Genomic DNA, 20,000 nt, shown 5'->3' on the forward strand with positions numbered 1-20,000 from the left:
TTGAAATCCAAAAAGAAAATTGGGGATAACCCCGCAGTTTTGGAAGAAAATTAATCAACAATATTTGTAAAAAGTTTTAAAATACAAAGCAATGTATGGCGTTCTTTTCCAAATTGAAGCTTACTTATCTCTGAAAAATGCGTGGTTACCCCCAATTTTCTTTTTGGATACCGAAATCACTTGCTAAGTTCTGCTTTCTCCGCAAAGTTTTGAACCGAGCAAAAATATCCCTGTATTAATAAGCACCAGCCATAGGAAATCCGAGTATCTCGAGATGCGTAGAATTAACGTATGCGCAATAACAATAGTAGGCACCGTCCTTAATTTTATCTAGAAATTAAGACGATCTCTACTTTACCATTCCGTAGGAAAAAATCGTACGAGAGGATCCTTTTGAGCGCCAACGATGTTTGAAGGATGTCACAAAAAATGAATCAAATTTGTACACGATTCACTTTGGAGCAGTCTATTCTACAACGGTATAACAATGACATTAACTTAGATTCAATCTTTTCCGGATGTATGGAAAAGAATATGTTAATATTTTAATCTCTTAATCTGATCTTCTCTGCCGGATATGGTTCAGTAAGGCGGTCTCGGTATAACTTTGTGAATTGGTAGAAGACCAGGAAAACAGATCGAGAAGAGAAAGAATGCAACGTTCACAAAGTAACGCGTTCAAAATGTCCATAACATACACGCTTGCTAATTCCTTTTCTTTGAATTTAGTTACGGCCACAAATTTTCCATGGAGTAGTTTTAAAATTAACTATGAAGGAAAGTTTGACCACGTGATCGTGGTCACATGATGTTTTCTATTTTTGGAATATCATGTTTCTTTCCAGAGATATTCAAGTTTTTGTTAAAAAATTGATGACGTAATAAACTACACATGACTGCAAACTTGGTAGCAGTAATCTACCTCAAGTAAAGCACAAAATGATACCCTCTATGCTGTTACCATGGCAACCCCTTTTTGCTGCTGGGTCTATTTTAACGCAGGATTGATTTTGTCGTTTGTTGTCGCAATAAGACATGCTCACTCTCGTTAAGCTTACCGTAAAGCATTATGGGCAGCACATGCATCATCTGCCTGTACTTATATATCTGTTCAAAATCCGAGATATTTGGTTCACTGCAAAGAGGGACTGGAAGGAGAGTGTTGCAATGGCAACATCTTAATGGGTGTCACTTTAATTTGGTGCCTTATCCGATGTACATTACTGGTGCAAAGTTTGAACAACATCCATCCAATATTTTAGGAGATATTCTCAATTTTGTGATTTATTGCGGTCATGTGTACAGTTAATTAAATCAAAAGCATGAATATCTCTGAAACGAAAGAAGGTATTACAAAATAGAAAACACCATTTTTCATCGTTTTGAAAGATCTTTAAATTAAGGGTGCGTTCGATTGACCGTATTCCCGAATAGGAATACATAGAATGTAAGTTAGAAATCCTTCTTTCTTACAGAGATTCACATCAAACTTGTCAAATATCTTAAACATATTTTTATTATCCTTGCTACTTCGAAACGCGCCAAACATATCGTTTTAATCATCACTCCACGTATTCTTATTCCGGAATAGGGTCAATCGAACGCGCCCTAAGTAAGTTTCATAGGCACTTTAAATGTGACCACTCGGACTGGACTGGGGCTAGGGAATTTATCAAAGGAGCACGTTTGAGAATGGGCATAATCAATTAAAATAAGATTGTTATCTCTTGCATTAATTCAAATCGTTTTGTTGTTTTTCCAATCCAACCTTTTTGTTATAGGCTTGTAAAGAATCCTGCTTGGCTTACAATCAACGACAACATTGTGATTGCATGGAATACCGGTTTCCAGGAAGTGGCAAACATGTTTGTAACGTGTTAGACAAAGCCACAGGTGAGTCAATAACATCACGGTCCGAAAACTAAAAGCTCTCACTTCTTTAATACAGCAGCTATTATGCAAGACCCTTTTTAATAATTTTGTTTTTTGCAGCAAAATGTCTTGCTAAAGTTCAGCGGATGTTCAAAGAAAACAAGTTGAATTGTACCAATTCATGTCCACCGCCCTGCAGGTAAATAAAAATCATATCGTTTAGTGTGATACTTCAATTCTATCTTTTATAATCGTTTATGCCGTATCCTCTGGAATAACTGATGCTACTGGCGATAAGCGAACAAAATCAACCGGCAGATGTCCACCATCAAATTTTTCACGTTTTTCCTTTACAGAGAGGACGGTTTCAAGACGAGTTCGTCTTTCGCTATCTGGCCATCTGAGAAACACGAGGTAAATCGTATACCTAACACACATTGTATATACACTGCCGAGATGAGATTCTCTATACGAATGAATTTTGAAACTCTCAAAATCAAGCTAGTTTTGTATCAAAAGGGTCTGAGGCCGTCACAATTTATCCCTAAGTGTAAAACTCAATTGTTATGGCTGCACGTAATCTTTCGTAACAGCAAATTTTTAAATTGATACATAAGGCGTTTCTCAATGTATTTATTAGGGAAAATTTTCATATGTAGCATGAAAAGAGTTGGTTATTATTTCTGGATAGGGATCTTCAAGCTGATCATTAATTTAAAATGGCATATGGGGCCCTTCGCTGATTTGCGATTGGAAAATTTGCTAGTCGCAGGCAAATAACCGCAGACTGCCACGGTTCTAAGGCGTGATTTAAAATAACTTATGGTTTTTGCCAATGCCATATCTACCACTCTTTATTAATTAAGCCCTAACCCTTTTGAGCGCCCACATCTACCGAGCTTCTGGAAAAAAAGTACTGTTTTTTTCAAACCTCACTCAGTTCATTGCTGTTTTAATTTTGTTTCTCTTACAGCCAATCTATACAGCCAATTTGGAGAAAGCAAAAACGTTTTCACCGAGAAAAGATGAATCTCACAGGTGAGGAGGCACTGGATCTTCATAATTCAGAGTTTGACGATAAAACTGTGATGCACAGCGGAGCAGTCACCCAAATGACGACAATTACGTTTCTTTGTATTGCAGAAAAAATATTTGCAAAGTGCAAGTTTTCTACGAAGAGCTCAACTTGGAAAAGATAACGGAGCAGCGATCCTATGAGGTGAGCCCTGAAAATCAGCGTTGCCTGTCTAAATCATGGAAAACGAAAAAAATAAAAGTAAAATAAATTATAGAAATATTAATAATAATGATAATAATAAGTAAATAAGCCAATAAACAGACAAAAAAATTGATAATCAGTAGCTGATCAGCTCCGTTTTATGAAGACGCTTGATGACGCACTGCACCACGGCAACGACAAAGCCACAAAGCAATTTTTAATTCATTTCTTTGTTATACTCCGCAAAACTACAACGTGAAATACCGTATTTCAATTGTACTCGATTACCCAAGGCCGCGACGTTTATTAAATTTTGAGCGTCTCCGATTCGGCTTTTATTCAAAGGCGGCGTTTATTTCAAAATTATGTTTCTTAAATCATTGACAACAATTACCGTAACGGTACATGCAGATCGTTTGAAAATGTATTGTTTAAAACAGAAACTTGTTTAATTAAAGTTCCAGAGGAGTGTCGGCCTCGTTATAAATGTTTGCACATTGCAATGCTGAAGAAAGAGCTACAAATATGGCCATGCACTTCGAACTTAAAAACATCTTCATAGGAAACTGAATTTCCAAGGCTGGTTTGGATTACCGAGTTGTAGCGTGTATTCAGTGTTTTTTTCTTACAATTCTCGAATAAACGCCGCATTCTTTGGTGGGGCGTTTATTGGTACTCATAGTTTCCTGCCCTCTTAATGGCAGGCGGCGTTTAATCGCTTAAATACGGTAACCAAATTTAAGGTTTTGAAGACAGAGTGAACATCACAACTATGAGTTGTTCATTCTCTATTTTCACTTCATTCCCCTTGTATCAGTCCACCTATAGTATGATATTTAACAATTATTCCATAAGCGCGCGTTGGATATGAGATGGTAAATAGCCAACGAGGCGCGTAGCGCCGAGTTGGCTATAACCAGTCTCATATCCAACAAGCGCGGATGGAATAATTGTTTTATTAAATTCCTTCAACTCCAAAAATTTGGAAGTACGAAATACGAGCGGAAAAAGCGAGCAAATCCGAGCCAAATCGAAAAAAACTTGATGAGAACTGGTGCGATGTTGTGTAATACCTTGTTGTCAGACAGACGCAGGCTCATCACAAAAACATTTCTTGCCTTTTCGCGTACTTCTAAACGTCGGAATTGATCCAAACTTTTCACAAAAAAAGTTTTTTTTCTCCTTTTTGGCTTTATTCAAAGAGAAATTTGGCATTCCGACGAAAAAATTTTTAGTTTAGCAACGCTTAACGCAATCATTTACCATATAAGGTCAAACCAAGGTATATGAGCTGATAACCGAGATTGAGTGAACCAATCAGAGCACGCGAAATGCATTATCCGAGGTTGAGAATTTAATAATAGCCTTTATTATATGACTAGCTCCGTGAGCGGGCAAGATCAACCAAATTGCGCGCTGTGAGAGCCAGGATGGCTTAGTGGTTATCAACAGTGCCTTCCACCTCTGCGATCCGGGTTCAACTCTCGGCCCGGGATCGTATGTAGCTTGAGTTTCAGTCGATCTCAACCTGACTCCGAGGGTTTTTCTCCGGGTACTCCAGTTTTCCTCCCTCAGCAAAATCGACTCACAGCCTATTCCATCAGGCTGTGCTGCTGTGCTCCGAGGTCATCCATGTGTCGTGTTCAGGAGCCGAGGGCCTAGCCGGCAGCACAGCTCCTTCGGCCCGATCTCGTTGAGCTGCGCCCTTAGCAATTCAGTCTCCGACTGCGAGAAAGGACGATTAGCAGGTCACGTATTATTACGTATTATTATTATTATTATTACGATTGGCTACCCGAGCGGGGATTTCGCTCGGGATTTCTCGCTTGCTCCCTCAAGATCAAAGATCATTTTTTGGTGTTTTAAGTCATATAATAAATCCTTTAGTTACCGAGCTTGTTCTGTCAAGATGGCTGGATATTGGCCTCGTTCTTTTTTTTGCGTGTTTATGGACCTCGACTTCGTCTCGGTCCATAAACACGCAAAAAAAAGACCTTGGCCAATATCCAGCCATCTTGACCTCACGCTTGGTCAATAACCCATATGTACTGATATTGCAAAACGGGACCAAGATGTAATAATCGCAAAATATTAATTAGGATATTTCAAAGCGACCTTTTCTTTTACGTTACAGTTGTCGTTGCGTTAACTCCTTAATTAAACAAAACCTACTTACTTGTTTTTCGTTTTACTTTATTCGCAGCTCGAGGATTTTGTTTCTGACATTGGTGGCCAATTAGGCCTGTGGATCGGATTTTCAGTGCTAACTGTGGCTGAATTTTTGGAACTCATTATGCTCATTTTACACACAGCTGTCAAAAGCTGTAAAGACAACAGAATATTCAAGCTAAGGAAATCAACACCAGACCCGACGCAACAAATCTGAAGAAACAAGTTGAATGATTTAAAATTATTCTGACTCAAACGCTATTTATAAAAGAAAAATCAATGTTTAATATTAATCTTAACCATTACAATTTTCTCAAATTATGTAGCACGTAGACAAAGTAATAAATCCTAAAACGATCCTTCACGTTTACAAATTTAAGAAGAAGAACAATAGTGAACTAACCTAATCTATCTACATTAAAGAGCTATTTAAAAAATACAATATAATATTGTTATTGTTTTAATATTTGCTAGGACCCTGCCATTGTATTGTTTAAACAGCAAACTCATGGCTGTTAAAACCTACTATGTATATAAATAGGAATAAACGAGATGCAAAAGCTAATAGAGATTTGTGAATGTAACTATTGTGTGAATAAATGTTTGGATCTTCTTTCCCTCTTTTTTCCTTTGTGCAATATCCTGTCGTGGTGACGAGTAAAATATGTAATAATTTTGGACAAAACGCAAGTAAAATTATTCCCTTATTTCACGAGTATACCATTAATTTGATTAGCTATGGTGTTTTCACTCACCTGATCAGTAACCTTGTTTTTCCACCGAAACAAAAGAAAACGTTTGCATGATAATAGAGCTCAATTTCCTGAAGATTAGTTGGGGCAACATGGCCGCCGTTCCTCTGTTTAGGGACACCAACATGGCTGCCGTGACGTCACGTGAAAACACTCTATTAAAGGGGTTAGGTCTCGCTACTTTAGGTAATTTGGTTTAATTTTGTTAATTATGAGCTCTAAACGTCAAAGTGGCAGAGCAAGAGTCTTTAATTTGCAAAATCACGGCCACAACACAACTGAGAATGATTTTCCAGCTGTGTAAATGACATTTTGTTATAGACTGATATAAATTTGAAAAAAAGGTGGGCCGACGTTTTTCAAATTTACCCAAATTCAATCCATTTCAATCTCCTTCCAGTTTTGTCCATCCATGTCCCTTCTTTGCTTCCCTGTGTTTTGTAAGAGTTCTTCTATAGTTTTGAACAGTTATTTTGATATTTTATTTAATTCTATGACCATTCGATCACTGCTGAAATTGCCTAAAATTGCGTAACCTAGCCCCTTTAAAGTCATGGGTGCAAATAACGTTCATAAGACGTCATTTTGGCACTGTAGGAAAACATTGTCCTTACAAATTAACGCTGAAATTTCGCGCCAAAATTAAGGAGTAATTTGTCACCCATGTTATTTATAACGGTAACCACGCAATCAAGCGGCAAAGTTCAGCTGTCTCAAGTTTCCTGATCTTGGTGTAGCTACTCGTACCCAGAGTCCTCAAGCTTTTTGGTCAGCGGGTTGTCGCCAGGAGAGACTCTGGGATAATAGAAGGAAAGTCAAATTTTTTGATTGCATGTTTCATTACAACTTTAAAAGCGCCGTCCCAAAAACCGCCCCAGATTTTGTGAGAAAATGGCTTCCATTATCCCAGAGTATTTCCTTGCGACAACCCGCTGACCAAAGAGCCTAAGGACTCTGGGCACGAGATTGACAGGAAAGACCAGCAGACGGGCTCTCTGATCTTTCCTAGAATCAGGTGGCTGGGTGGAGTGGGTAACTAGGTTTTTCCAAAGTGTACTGTGCTGCGGATAAACAGGCTCTGATATTCACGCGGCTTTTCGGAATATTTGATTCCTCCAGTCGCTGGGCTTAATGCTTATATAAAGGTGCGGATCTGATAAACAAGAGAGGGTCTAATATTGCGATGACAGCCGTTCAAATAACTCATTTGCACTTTCTTTGTTGTGAAACATGGTGAAAGTGCAAATGAGTTTTTGCACTATTTGAACGGCTGTCATCGCAATATTAAATTTACCATTGAATTTGAACTTTAAGAGTCTATTTCGGAAATTGCTAGGATGCTGAAAAAATCGAAATGACATCATGTAATCAGGCAGGAGTACCTAGTAGAAACTCTTGAAAAGCAAACTCCTTTTAGACCGTCATTTCATGTTCCAAAGCTGAAAGTCTCTTAGATTGCTATCAGTACCAGTTGAGCCGCATGCTTTTGTTTCTCTCGCCTGCGTGAAAAACAAGGTCGACTCCAAAGCGCGTGACCAACATCAGTCTTAGGTCCCGTACATACGTTTCGGTGTCATCGAAAACGCATCGATCGATCCGTGTCCACACTACCGCTGTCGCAGCGTTTTCAACTGTCCACACTAAAACTCTCGTTAACGCTTAATGACACTGCTGTGTCGTTGGTTGACCAATATGTGCATGCTCCAAAGAGATACGGCTGCAATATTTTCGGCATTTCCCGCCAATGCGTATTTGAAAATTGAAAACAACTTTATTTTGGCTAGCTTGTTTTGTTGCAAAATCTTCTGGACCTTCGATATGGTGTTCCTGCTCCAGAGCTATAAATGGGAAGCTCTTAAAAACAATACAGTTTCTTCTTCTATGAAAAACCAAGATAAGGTTGAATTTGAATCCACTTTCGAGAGCGTTTTCAAATCGATGCGGTTTTGATGAATACGCCGGCTCAGCGTTTTAGTGTGGACAGAAGGCCAAAACGCATTGAAATGTGTGCGTTTTCAAACGAAAAAGGAATTACTGTGGACAGGGCCTTAGCCTGTGCAAAGACACCCCATTTCCTCAGAAAAATTCGAAAATTTCAGAGAGGAGAGGGCGTCCTTTCACAGGACACCCAAACCCTGGGATTATGGTTAACCCAGGGATACCGATACCTGGGTGGCCTTGTTCCCCGGTTCCCCGGGGGAAGGGGGGGGGGGGGTATGTGCCGCTGTGAAGGGTATGGTTTTCAAGCAGTTTACTCTAGGATAGAGGATATAAATCATAGCCTTTCGGTCTAGAATAGGGTATCCTTTTTCACGAAACTGACCAGTTGGTTGAAGATTTTATCAAGAGTAAGGAAACCAGAAATTCCAAACTCAAGAATATAAAAAAATCAAATCGGCAAAGTTTAAGTTTACGTAATTCAGCCTCAACAGTGTCAATAAATGGCTATCATGAAACACGTCTGTCAAGAATCGGAATTTAGACGGAAATCGGTGGGAGTTTACTCCAGTATAGGGTAGCAAAATTCAGCTGAACTACATAGCTCTGGTATAGGCTAAGGGTTTCAGGGTCCCAGTGGCACATCCGGTATCCCCACCCAGAAATTCAAAAAGTGTCCCTCCCCTCCTCCCCCCCCCCCCCGGACCTTGTTCCCCGATTTCATGTTCACTATTCCCAGAATTACTGGTTCTCCTCCATGATATTGATTATCGAAACAAAACGAAGCTCAGCTCAGATCCCAGAGGATTAGTTAGCAAGCGCCGGAGACTTTAACTTGTAGGGGGTCCTGGGGAAATTCTCCACCAGAAAATTTTGAATCTTGACCCTCGCCGAATGCTACTTTCAGCATTCTCGACGAGATGTCAAACAATAAACGTGGATCGACCGTAAAAGGACAGATGTTTTACTTCTTATTTGTATTAAATGCTTGAAATTGGGGGAGCTAAAGGCCCCCCTAGCCCCCCCCCCCTTCCCGTCTCCGCCATCCCTGTTGTTCCCTACTTTTTGATCCCTCAAATCGGTTTTACGCACTTTCTCTAAGATAATTTTTCCTTGTTCCACTGTGCCGCAGGTCAAGAGCATCATTTATTTATACTACTGGATTAAAAAGTGTTAATTTCATCTTACATTAAAAAACCCTGTATTGCAAAACTTGAACTAATAAGTGCATTCAATTTATTCGCTTGTTATTCATAAGAAATCAACGGTCAGCTTGAGCAAGAACTCAAAAGGTTCTTGACTTGGTGACACGTTGTTTCTATTGCGCAAGCTCAAGGCAGTTCTTGAAGGGTCAAGATCAATAACCTGGTGTCATTTTGTGTTGTCTTTTATTTTAATCAAGTCGAAATGACATGGGAGGAATATTGGTTGCTCAAACAGTTCCGATGACCTTGTAATTTGTTCGAGGATAGGTAATAAGCCTGGAGAAGATCTGATGCTGCAGTCAAACGTGTTTTGCATATCGTGGTAACGCCTCAGCGATGATAGGTTTCCTAATTTTTTGTGTTTTGACGTCTGTCATTTCATTGAGATCCTCCTATCATAATTCCGACTGCGTTGAAACCAAGCAATCCGTGTTGCCTTATTAAAGATGTCGCTGGTAGTTTCAATGTGATTTTATATATTTGAATGAACTGAACTTTGGCGCATAGACATCGATGAAACTTTAACGAATTACTTGAGTAAATTGGCAGCTGGAATAGGGTTTGATTCGTGTTGGAAGGTAAGGACTGTAACACCTTAACTCATTTCATAGTTAGTTTATAAGATTATTAGCTGGGAATAACAGCTGGTGAAGTTGTTCAAAGGTATAATCATTTGTATTCGTGATTTTTCGACGGAGGAGAGCTATTTTAAAGACCGGTCGTTGCTGTATTAAAATTAAACTAATCTATCAAATCAATATTAGTAAGGTTCACCGATCGAAAAGTTGAACGGATCCCAAAATTCAATATTGGTAATAACGTTTTTGTTATGTACCATGGCCACCTTGTTAAGAAGGACAAAAGTTGAAACCCAAACCGAAACCAGTCTTGATGTTTACAATTCAAATAATTTTAAAGCGACTCAGTACTTCAAAATTCAATGAACAACATGAACTCGCCAGGAGGTTCATTCTCTGGGGATTTTTTTTTCCGGAAATACGTACGATAACTCCAACTCCTCTAATGTATCTACGCCCCCGAGGTAACCTGATATCAGAGCATCTAATTGAGGAATCGTTGCTACCAAAGTCAGTGTTAACCTATGAATTTGCCTTATACTTTCTACCTAAATCCCTGAATTATTGTGGAGGGATCATTTTTGTCGTAGCATGTTCCAAGCTATCATCATCAGCAAAATGGATCCGATTTGCCCTTTAAATTTACCAAGACAGCTATGAACTATCACCCTTCGGTGGAGAGACAGAGAGTAGCGCAAGCTGGCCAAACTTCGAACATTAGTTTTAATTAACTTGTCACGATTTTTTAAAAATATAATTTATCTCAATTAATAACTAAATGATCGTTCCTTAATTCTAAAATCTTTGTTCAATACAAAACAAAATAACATCAACAATAGCATTATAAAGATTGAGCTGCCCCTGAAGATTTTTAACTTTTCTGTTGCTGTGGAAACGACAACATAATCATATATAGTTAATCCTTCATGACGAACAAAAAATATATAACTTCTCAAGACATTTATATTTAGTAAAGCTTATGCTTAAAATATTTTGTGATTAGACATAAAAGTAGAAACTGGGAAACAGTGGGCATAAAAAATCGCACTGGTTTGCACTGTGTTCGATGCAGGGTAGAGCATTTGGACCTATTATTGAGACAAAAGACACTGGAGATAGATGAAGGAGTTGGGCACGTTTCATGTGATTGCGTTGTAATTTAAGGAGTAGTGTGAACTCGAAAATGCTTGTTCTCTAGAATATCCTATTGCGAAAAAATGTTCGCTGACTTTCTAGTGATTGCTACGAAATGTGTTAATTACAATGTCTTAGAAAGTTTCAGTGGGACTTGCTTTTTGAATATGCAAATATATGTATATAGTGTGCTATAAAACGTGTTGTCACGCATATTTCGAATAAATCGGGGTTCTTATTTTGCTCTTCCCACTGCGGTTGTGTTGCGATTGAAATACTAATTAATTATTATAGTATAATACTAATACTCAATAACGTTGAGGGCTGATATGGTAGAACTAGATACATGGTTAAAAAGTCATTGCTAAAAATAAGGTTGACTTCTCGGTTTTTAATTAAGAAAACCAATATTTGCCAAACGTTAACAGTGATTTTTCGGTAGTTTCGCGACTTTTGCTCTCTCCTTAGAGCCTCGACTCGCTTCAATTGTTACCTTCTTGTGGGCAGATTGTTGAAACAAACCCGAGATGTTTACGAAGGAAAAATCCAATGACAGCATCATAGAGATTCCCATGGAGAACTTTGGAACGCCTAAAAACAAAGTAGCCCTGGCTACGGGTTCACACGAAGATCTTATGAAGCCAGGCACAGATGAAGACGACGACAAACAGTATTCAACTCGATATTTATTTCTAGACTTTTGCGAATATACTTCTGGACACGGACCACCGCGAATCCTAGCCTCGAAGCAATTGATTAGAAAAATATTTTGGACTGTTCTATTCCTCGCAGCATTAGTGGTGTCCTTGTGGCAGATTAGCACCTTGTTCGAAAAATTTGAGGCGCGACCGTTGGCTACTCATGTGGCTATTCAACACGAAACGGTGAGTAAATCAATAATACTCCAGTTTATCACTCGTCAAGTACGGTTGTTCTGAAAAACGCTCCATTTTGGTAAACAATATTCCGTCACGTTTCAATAACCTGAACGGAAATCGCTCATCACGGACACGACACGATCAAGTGCAGTGACGTAATAACCACAATAGCCCATCATGCTCCACCCTGTGCCCCGCAAAACTGTAACATACCACGCGATAAATTGGTTTACTTTGTTTCGTGATCCTCGGTAATTCCAAACTAGTTGATCAGTCAAATAAACTTGAAATAGCTCAATAATTATAGCGATGTTCATTGTTCACAAGCAGTGCTTTTGATATTCAAGTTTGCCGAACACCGAACGAAAGACTGCGTCGTTTTTTGAGCAGCTAATAAATAAACCTCTGAGTCCAGGTTTGCAAAGCCAAATTAAACTAATTCCGGATTGCTGGAAACTTAAAAGTTAGTTTATTTATTTCCTGATCAAAAAGATTTCCACAAGATTTTTAGTCTTCTATTTTGACTTTGACTTTTGCTTTCCTTTAACATAAAATTACAAGATTAAGGCTTTTTTGGCGAGCAAATTTCAAAGCAGAGAAGTAGATTTAATCGCGGATTGGTGTTAATCGGTTTATGAACAACTGGGCCCTGGGTGGCACTTCATAGTGATTTGCATTGCGTTGGCGTGAAACGGTATGCAAACTGCAGGTTGATGCTTGTTATAGAAATTAACGTGAAAGTTGTTCGCTTATTTCCGAGTCGACTGGATATCCGTATCTAACGCAAGAAATGAACTGAAATCAAAGAACGTTTTTTGATCGCAAGCAAAAGTCTGACGTTTGCAGTTTTTGGTTTATAGCAATGGGTTACGTCACGCGAAATATCACTTTAGCCAACACGCTGTTGTCTTCAAGTGCAGATGTTAACCCTCTCCGAATAAAGATAAAAATATGATCGAATTGTTTTCAGTACGGGTTGTTTGCAGCAAAACCCTTAGAGACAAAATAACAACAGCGAAACGAACAAATCCTGGATGACAACAAAAGAATCTAACTGGAGATTTATTGTTTGTGTCCTCCAAAATGGTGGTTTTGACATATCGAGCAAACAACCAATAGCATTCGAGCTCAGATTTTTACTTACTCTTCTGATTTATTACCAAAGGTAACTCTTTGTAAGCGGTGCAATTGTAAAAGCAACTGGCTGCCAAGAGATAAAAGAATGGGAAAATTAAAGCCGCATTGTTGTTTTTCAAAGTACATTGCTTGCAAAACGCATACAAGAGGCACTGAAGTTTTGTCCCATGTAACCCACATTTATTCATTTATTTTTCTTCAAACAAGGAGAAACATACTTCGTGACTATAAATTTTGGCTCCCTTAGGCAATCACCTCACCTCACCTATCCTCTTCACGCTCTGTTGCGCATAAGGCCGCAAAATTTTGTCTCCCTTGGGCAATAATGGGCCTTTATTCACTCGGCGCCCATTTTGAGTTCGGAGGAACTTTTGTTTTTGCGCACCGAAACTCGTTTCCAAATATTTCAACTCGAGGCTCGGGGTACGAAATCTGTTAGCCACTTTGGAAAATATCACAATACTCTTTGTTTATCCGCCCAAATTTGCATAAGCATTGTTTTTGTTTTCTCTTGGGATCATTTTAAGTCCCAAGAGAAACTGGAAACAATGCTTATGCAAAATTTAGGGGGACAAACAAAGAGTATTATGGTATTTTTCGAAGTGGCCCATTGTCTATGTGGCCAATATGGCCGCCGCGCGAATAAGGCCCGTGTAATAAGTATTGTCAGAAACCCATAAGGGTTGAAACGTGTAACGCGCGTTCACAGCTTCCGAATATTCACTGCTAAGTACTATATTTGGAAACCACTCGCTCCAGTTAATTTTGCGCGAGAACATTGGTGGTATTGCGTCACGGTGTTCTTGCGAACTGATTGGTTGAATGTTTCTCTCTTGTTGTTCCAAATATGGTACTAAGCAAATTGAATATTCAGAAGCTGTTTTCCCAGCACACAAGGGGCCGTTACACGTTTCAACCCTTATGGGTTTCTGGTATTGTAAGATCCTCTGACTATCTGAGACTATTATTACATCCTACAGTCAGAAATCATATAGTTATTACACAAATTATTTTGTTATCCCAGCTTGCTCTTACGACAGGTGCTAATGATCAAGACGCAACTGAGTGAGTTTGCACCGTTTGTTTTTCTTTATGCTTAGGCATGAGTCGCCAGTTAGAACTAGGCCTAAGAGTTTTCGAACTTCACGGGTCATAACATTTTTCCACTTTGTGTTTTTCTGATTACTGTTTCAGAGCCTTGATTTTCCTGTTATTACAATCTGTAACTTCAACTCTTTGAGATTAAGTGCCATTGAAGAACTTCCAGTAGAGTTGAGTTCTGATATCGAAGCGCGTGTCCAGGAGCTTAAGAAAGGTAGGAAAATAATAAGACTAATAACCGCTTAGCTCAAGTGGTACACACTCGGAGGTTTATAAAGTGATGCCAACGTTTTTTTTAATATTTGCGAGTTTATTTTTGCTGTTCTCGCCATTGCTTTGAAAGTTTCCATTTTATTTCGACCGGGTATTCGCCTTTTCTCTTGTTCTCAACTGAAATCAATATTTGATTTGACCGATTATCGTTAGTGCTCAACTGTTAAACAATTCTTCGTTGTCACTCTTTATATATTTATTTACAATAAAATCTCTAAATGAGAACTAACAGAAGCACGCACGTAGAAATCGGTACAAGGGAATTCAAAGACATTTCGTACAGAATTTAATCTTCGTTTTTACTCGGCTGTTTTAAAAAGTTATTTTTGAAGAAATAGTTTGAGATTCCAAGTGGCGGCTGTTTTTTTAGAGATAGTAAATGAAAATGAAAATTAGGAATTGACACTGTAAAAGACTTTACGTTTCCACTGATGATCAACCACACGATTCTGATCACAACGGCATATTGAAGATAAAGAAGAAGCAAAAAAAAAAAAGAAAAAGAAACTTAAACAACAACAACAACACAGCTATTGCAAAAAGCCGAGCGCGCACTCGCCCACAGTCCACAAACACCTTTGCCGTTCGTTGTCAAGTAAAACTCGTAACTCCAATACTTATAGGAATTAATGAAGAATCGATCGTGTTGTTTCTCTTTAAGGTGGTGGAGAAAGCAAACGTCGAAAAAGAGCGACGCGAGGAGACCCAACGCCAGACCCCTTATTAGATACCCAATTCTCTGAGGAAGAGGAGGAAGGATTTGAAAATCCTGATGCTTTGGACTCTGACTTCAGAAGTAGAGAAGAGTTAACTATGATTATGGCCGGGTTTGACGATGAGGACCTTATTCCTTTTGGTCAGGACTTTGATGCCCTTTTTGTATCTTGTACATACCGTGGTATATCATGTAGGTGAGTAAAAGGAAAAATGATCGATAAGGTGTTCATTTTTGCATATATTTTCACTGCATTTACAATACAGCAGCAGGGTTGAGCTGATAGGTGGCCGAGGAACAATGCGTGCTTATAATACAAATAAATACAACGGAATCAAACGGATGCATAGGCTCGATTTTCTGACCGCACTCTCTCGGGACCTGCTGCATGGTAATGATAGCCCAACAGGTGTTGGTCAACACAAAGCTAAACTGCGATCTACCCAGAATATCTCACGCGTATGGTCGTGGGACATGAATTCGTGAGCTCAGAACCCCAACCCGCGTAAATTCCTCTACAAAATTAGAAATATGCAGTAAAATACACAAAAATACGAGAAAACTTTTGACCCCTACATTGCCAAAACTTCATGAATTCCTTCTTTCTTACGGATTTTTACTGTTTTAAAAGTCTATTTTCTCCTTTAGAAATTTTTCAAGTGTGTATTGGACTCGATACTGGCATTACTCTTACGGAAATTGCTACGTTTTCAACGGAGGAAAAGACAAATCAGGCAAAAGCGGTCGAGTTTTGAAGTCTAACAAGCCTGGACCATCACACGGTAATTACAATATCCCTCAATTCTTCAAAATGGTCCGATAAGGGCTGTTTTTCACTAGCGACAAAGGCATGAAGACTTGCAAGATTTGTATGCGCATCAACTTGTTATTTGTTTGAGCAGGTTGAAGTTTTGGCAGCTATTCAGCTGATGTGGACCTGTTATACCCACAACATTACTCTTCTCGAACAGTGTGTGTATGTGTTTTCTTTAACGTCCCGTAGAGAACTTATAAACATCATTAAAACTTTTTAAGGATTAAACCACTGCAAAAACCGTGTACGATCAAAACTTGCTCTACGTTGGATCAAAATAGATCGTGACCACACCGAAAAAACTTTAAAATAGAAAATATCCTGCAAAGGTTGGTCAAGACAACGTGAAGATAGGCGTTGTTGCAATATTTCGGCTGGTCAACACCAGCCTTCTTCAGGTTTATTGAATGGATAATTATATATGGTGATGGTTATGAAACTCGACAAGTATCTTTGTTTTATGTTTTTGCTCGCTGTTTTGGCTCTGACCATACACAAACCACACCCTTTTTCTAAAAGACAGCAAATCAGGAGTTTCTATTAATTTATCCAATGTTCATTTGTGAACCGAGGACAAAAGGTTGTGCATGGTCTCGGTCAATTAAACATGAAGTGCGACAGTATTTTTCTCGCTTTTGAAGTTCTCGGTTGCTGGTGACATTTGTTATACTCTTGAGTTTATACAAATTAGCATTTTTGGGGAGAAGGAAACTTAAATTCTGGCACGTGCAGTCTGAACATCAGTATTCTCCTGTTGTATACACCTATTAAAAAAATAAAAAATAAAAAAATGTTTTGTTCGGACATAATTTGATGCTACTCTGATTTAAAGGAAGCTCGAGTCTTTTTGAGTTACATTCAAATTACATTCAACTCGTGAATCAAGACTAGGTTAGAAAATCTCAGTTGACTTGGTTTGGTTAAGGCCACGTTTAGTTTTAACCTCAGTCCACATAGATTTTAATTTAAAACTCAGTGTTCCACTCTCCCTTTGTCAGGACTTGTCTTAGAGCTGAATATCCAGCAAGACGAATACCTAGGTGCCTTTGCAGAGGAGGCTGGGGTCCGGATAGACATTTCAAATCAAGGAGAGATGCCCTTTCCGCGGGAAAAGGGTCTCAGCGTTGCTCCAGGATTTGCAACATCGATTGGAATTAGAAAGGTGACCAATAAACATAACTTCAAAGATGTAGAAGTTTCAGTTGAGTGTCGAGAGTAGTTTCTCGCGATTTATTCGATGTGAATTGCTGCACTAATGATTGGCTAAAGTATCTCACGCCACCTCCTTATCCAATCAGGAGACGAAGCAGAGAGCAAATCGTGACTTGGATCACGCACTCTTTCACGCGCATGGCAACGAGTGTTAGAACTGATTTTCTTCGTGTTATTATTGGCTCATTAGGGGTCTAAAATTGTATTGTGATTGGCTAAGCCCATCACTTTCTTGCCCAAATGAAACCCGCTCCGATGACCATGGTTACTCCTTAAATACAGTAAAACAACTTCTGAAACAATAAGCCATTTCCGAGTTCATGTCTGCCTCCTCTTCAAAACGAGTCTAAGTGCGAAGTTTTTGTTATGAAAATTAGTTTTTATTCATATGTAAAGTTGAACTAATTACCATCACAAAGACTTCGCACTTAGACTCGCTTTGAAGAGGAGGCAGACATGAACTCGGAAATGGCCCATGAGAGACCTTACGATACACGTATACCGGTATACGGGTACGGGTCGTGTACCGGTTCACGTAAAATGTTAATGTATAGTTAACGCGCGGGAATTGGTAACGATTGTTTTCAAAGATGGCGGCCTCCGCGGCAAGGTTTGCTCTTTTTCCTCGGAATTGTTTAATAAATTCTATCAAATATATCCAAAATTCTTCCATACGAATGTTCTCTGTTTTGGAAAGTACGTCGATGATAAAAAGTTACTCGTTTTTGCAACATGTCTTCTTTCTAACTACTCGTATTAACTTTCAAAAAGAAACACACAATTTTAAATTTGCAAAACATGTTTCGGATGATCGACATCCATCGTCAGTTGTGAATACAAGTGAAACCGCTAGTCGGTGTTATATAAAAGATAGCTAATAACATGCATAAGTACTGATTAAATAACAACGTGAATAGAAAATACAATGATGAGAAGACAATGGGTATGGACGAGGAAAATTACAGTGAAAGTGTTAAATTGACATGATTAACCTGCTTATTTAATGAGGGTTTTTCCCAACCTATGTGTAAGGCCTCCTTGATTTTTAGTTGAAAAGGCGTGGAGGCGGTGTCAAGGATTGAAAAACACTCGTATTCTTCTACGGGTAAGATGGTGTCTACCCAGAAAAAACGGCTGGGTCTAACAAGTAAGATCAATGACGTCATCGCAAAAAAAAAAAAAAAAATTGGCGCCACCCGTACACCGATTTCGGGGTATCGTAAGGTCACTAGTACTGAAAGGGTAAATTAAACGTTTTTTTCTAGGTCGAAATCATCAGGAAGGATCCCTTCAATAATCTAAGATGCTTTAACAGTACCGAACTTGATGATACGAATCTCTACAAACGAAAATTCAGAGTTGGATATTCGGCCACTGTAAGTACACTTCAGCCAGTGAACAGAGCTGATATTAAATTATTTTGCCCCGACCGGCTAGCGCAGAACAGCCATTGGACAGTATCGTAGGGTACGCCGTGGTTTTTACTCACAATGCCTTTGCTTTTGACATCGTCAATTGGCTTTGATGAAAAGGGGAGGTGCTGTTTTCTTCATCAGAAGGATTACGGGGCCCTTGCGCCTACTTAAACCCTCACCTTTAAGTGTGACGCTCTTCTACTTTGTCCGTAAAAGTTAAACAAGGAAAAGGATGTACTTTTCACGTTTATTATCTTCTTATTTAAGGCATGCAAGGAGTCTTGCTTGGCCTTCAATCAAAGGAAAGAATGCAAATGCATGGAGTACAGATTTCCTTCTTCTGATCGGACCCCAGTTTGTAACATCCTCGATAGGAAAACAGGTAATTTCCGACCTAAGTCGGCAACAATCATCATAAAATTGTAATGTCTTCTCAGACATCTTAATCATCTGTCGATATGAACGAGACGCGAAAAAAGAAATCACTCTAACAGTAACTTTTGTTTTCGCAAATCTTGAAACGGTGGGCTGTGAAGTATATTTTCCCGAAGAAAAGCTGAAAAATTATTTTCAAAAAAGCTAAGATCGCTTTTCTTTGTTTTCCCCCATAATCTGCGCGTGAAAAATGATTGACGTATTATGTCAATCACACGTGAAAGGATTGGGTGTCAATTGACAGCCTTCACGCACGATCTGCTACCTCAGCACGTGCCCGAACGCTGATTGGCTCAGCATAATTGGCTTTCAGGTAGGGGGCGTAGTTATTCAGCAGGGGCCGGTTGCTCGAAGCCTGGTTAGCGCTAATCGTTGGTTAAGAGATATCAGAACCTATAGGTTCCATGGTATTCGCCGGTTAGCCCTAACCATGCTTCGAGCAACCGGCCAAAGATCGTGAACTGCACGCGAAATCTTCAACGGTTTATTTTGACGCCTAAATTACAACTCCTCGGACCTCCCGTCCCGACGCCGGGGTTTTAAGCACACTAAATTTCACCTTTTCAGTGATATCTTTCCCCTCCATCTTTTTGTTCTTTTTCAGTGCGATGCCTAAGTAGAATACAAAGAGCGTTTAAACGAAATGAGTTGAACTGTACAAAATCATGTCCCCCGCCTTGCAGGTAGAGAGCAATTCTTTTTATTAATCATGCAATTAATGAATCAATGAATCATGAATTATTCAACAATCAAGCAAGTAAGCAAGCAGGCTGTCGATATAAGTCCTTATCTAAATACACTACTAAGTAGCACATGTAACCAATACTAGGAGGTCATAACACTACAACAGCTACTACAATCAGTCAAATAGTAAATAACATTAAACTAAAAAGAGAAGAAATCTAGTCTACGATACATGTACAGTCTCCGTTGAGATGTAATGGGACCGAAATGTCCTGAATGGCCTCAGCAGAAGTAGCTTTAAAAGCCCGTAATCGGCGTTTATCTTGTACAGTCTCAGCTGGTAGTAAGTTCCAGATCCGTAAATCGCTAGGGAAAAAGAAACAACTGTATTGACGAACATTGCATTGCACGTGGCGGTAAGCTAATTTAATTAACCAATCAAACAATCGATCAATAATAGATCAATCAA

At 39.0% G+C, this 20,000-nt stretch overlaps 2 protein-coding genes across 8 annotated transcripts in view; both read left to right on the top strand.

Moving 5' to 3' along the window:
* The window catches only part of LOC137992108 (amiloride-sensitive sodium channel subunit alpha-like), a 23,712-nt gene extending 17,839 nt beyond the window's left edge, over positions 1 to 5,873 (top strand). For all 5 annotated transcript variants that reach the window (XM_068837227.1, XM_068837225.1, XM_068837230.1 and 2 more), the window contains exons 7-13: positions 369 to 479; positions 1,782 to 1,893; positions 1,993 to 2,071; positions 2,229 to 2,286; positions 2,846 to 2,910; positions 3,016 to 3,091; positions 5,295 to 5,873. In XM_068837227.1, coding sequence (XP_068693328.1) covers positions 369 to 479; positions 1,782 to 1,893; positions 1,993 to 2,071; positions 2,229 to 2,286; positions 2,846 to 2,910; positions 3,016 to 3,091; positions 5,295 to 5,477 — 684 coding nt within the window. In that variant the 3' untranslated portion in view covers positions 5,478 to 5,873. The remainder of the gene's footprint in view (positions 1 to 368; positions 480 to 1,781; positions 1,894 to 1,992; positions 2,072 to 2,228; positions 2,287 to 2,845; positions 2,911 to 3,015; positions 3,092 to 5,294) is intronic.
* A 3,684-nt stretch (positions 5,874 to 9,557) lies between these two features.
* LOC137992114 (amiloride-sensitive sodium channel subunit alpha-like) overlaps positions 9,558 to 20,000 on the top strand; it is a 14,731-nt gene continuing 4,288 nt past the window's right edge. The window contains exons 1-9 of one of the 3 annotated variants that reach the window (XM_068837237.1): positions 9,558 to 9,733; positions 11,375 to 11,751; positions 14,077 to 14,197; positions 14,918 to 15,167; positions 15,620 to 15,753; positions 16,784 to 16,947; positions 18,263 to 18,373; positions 18,680 to 18,794; positions 19,452 to 19,530. In XM_068837237.1, the coding sequence (XP_068693338.1) occupies positions 11,395 to 11,751; positions 14,077 to 14,197; positions 14,918 to 15,167; positions 15,620 to 15,753; positions 16,784 to 16,947; positions 18,263 to 18,373; positions 18,680 to 18,794; positions 19,452 to 19,530 (1,331 nt within the window). In that variant the 5' untranslated portion in view covers positions 9,558 to 9,733; positions 11,375 to 11,394. Of the gene's footprint in view, positions 9,734 to 11,309; positions 11,752 to 14,076; positions 14,198 to 14,917; positions 15,168 to 15,619; positions 15,754 to 16,783; positions 16,948 to 18,262; positions 18,374 to 18,679; positions 18,795 to 19,451; positions 19,531 to 20,000 lie in introns of all 3 variants that reach the window. The other 2 variants (XM_068837235.1, XM_068837236.1) reach the window with 2 other exon arrangements.

The sequence above is a fragment of the Montipora foliosa genome, chromosome 2 (assembly GCF_036669935.1).
Source record: "Montipora foliosa isolate CH-2021 chromosome 2, ASM3666993v2, whole genome shotgun sequence".
Taxonomy (NCBI): domain Eukaryota; kingdom Metazoa; phylum Cnidaria; class Anthozoa; order Scleractinia; family Acroporidae; genus Montipora; species Montipora foliosa.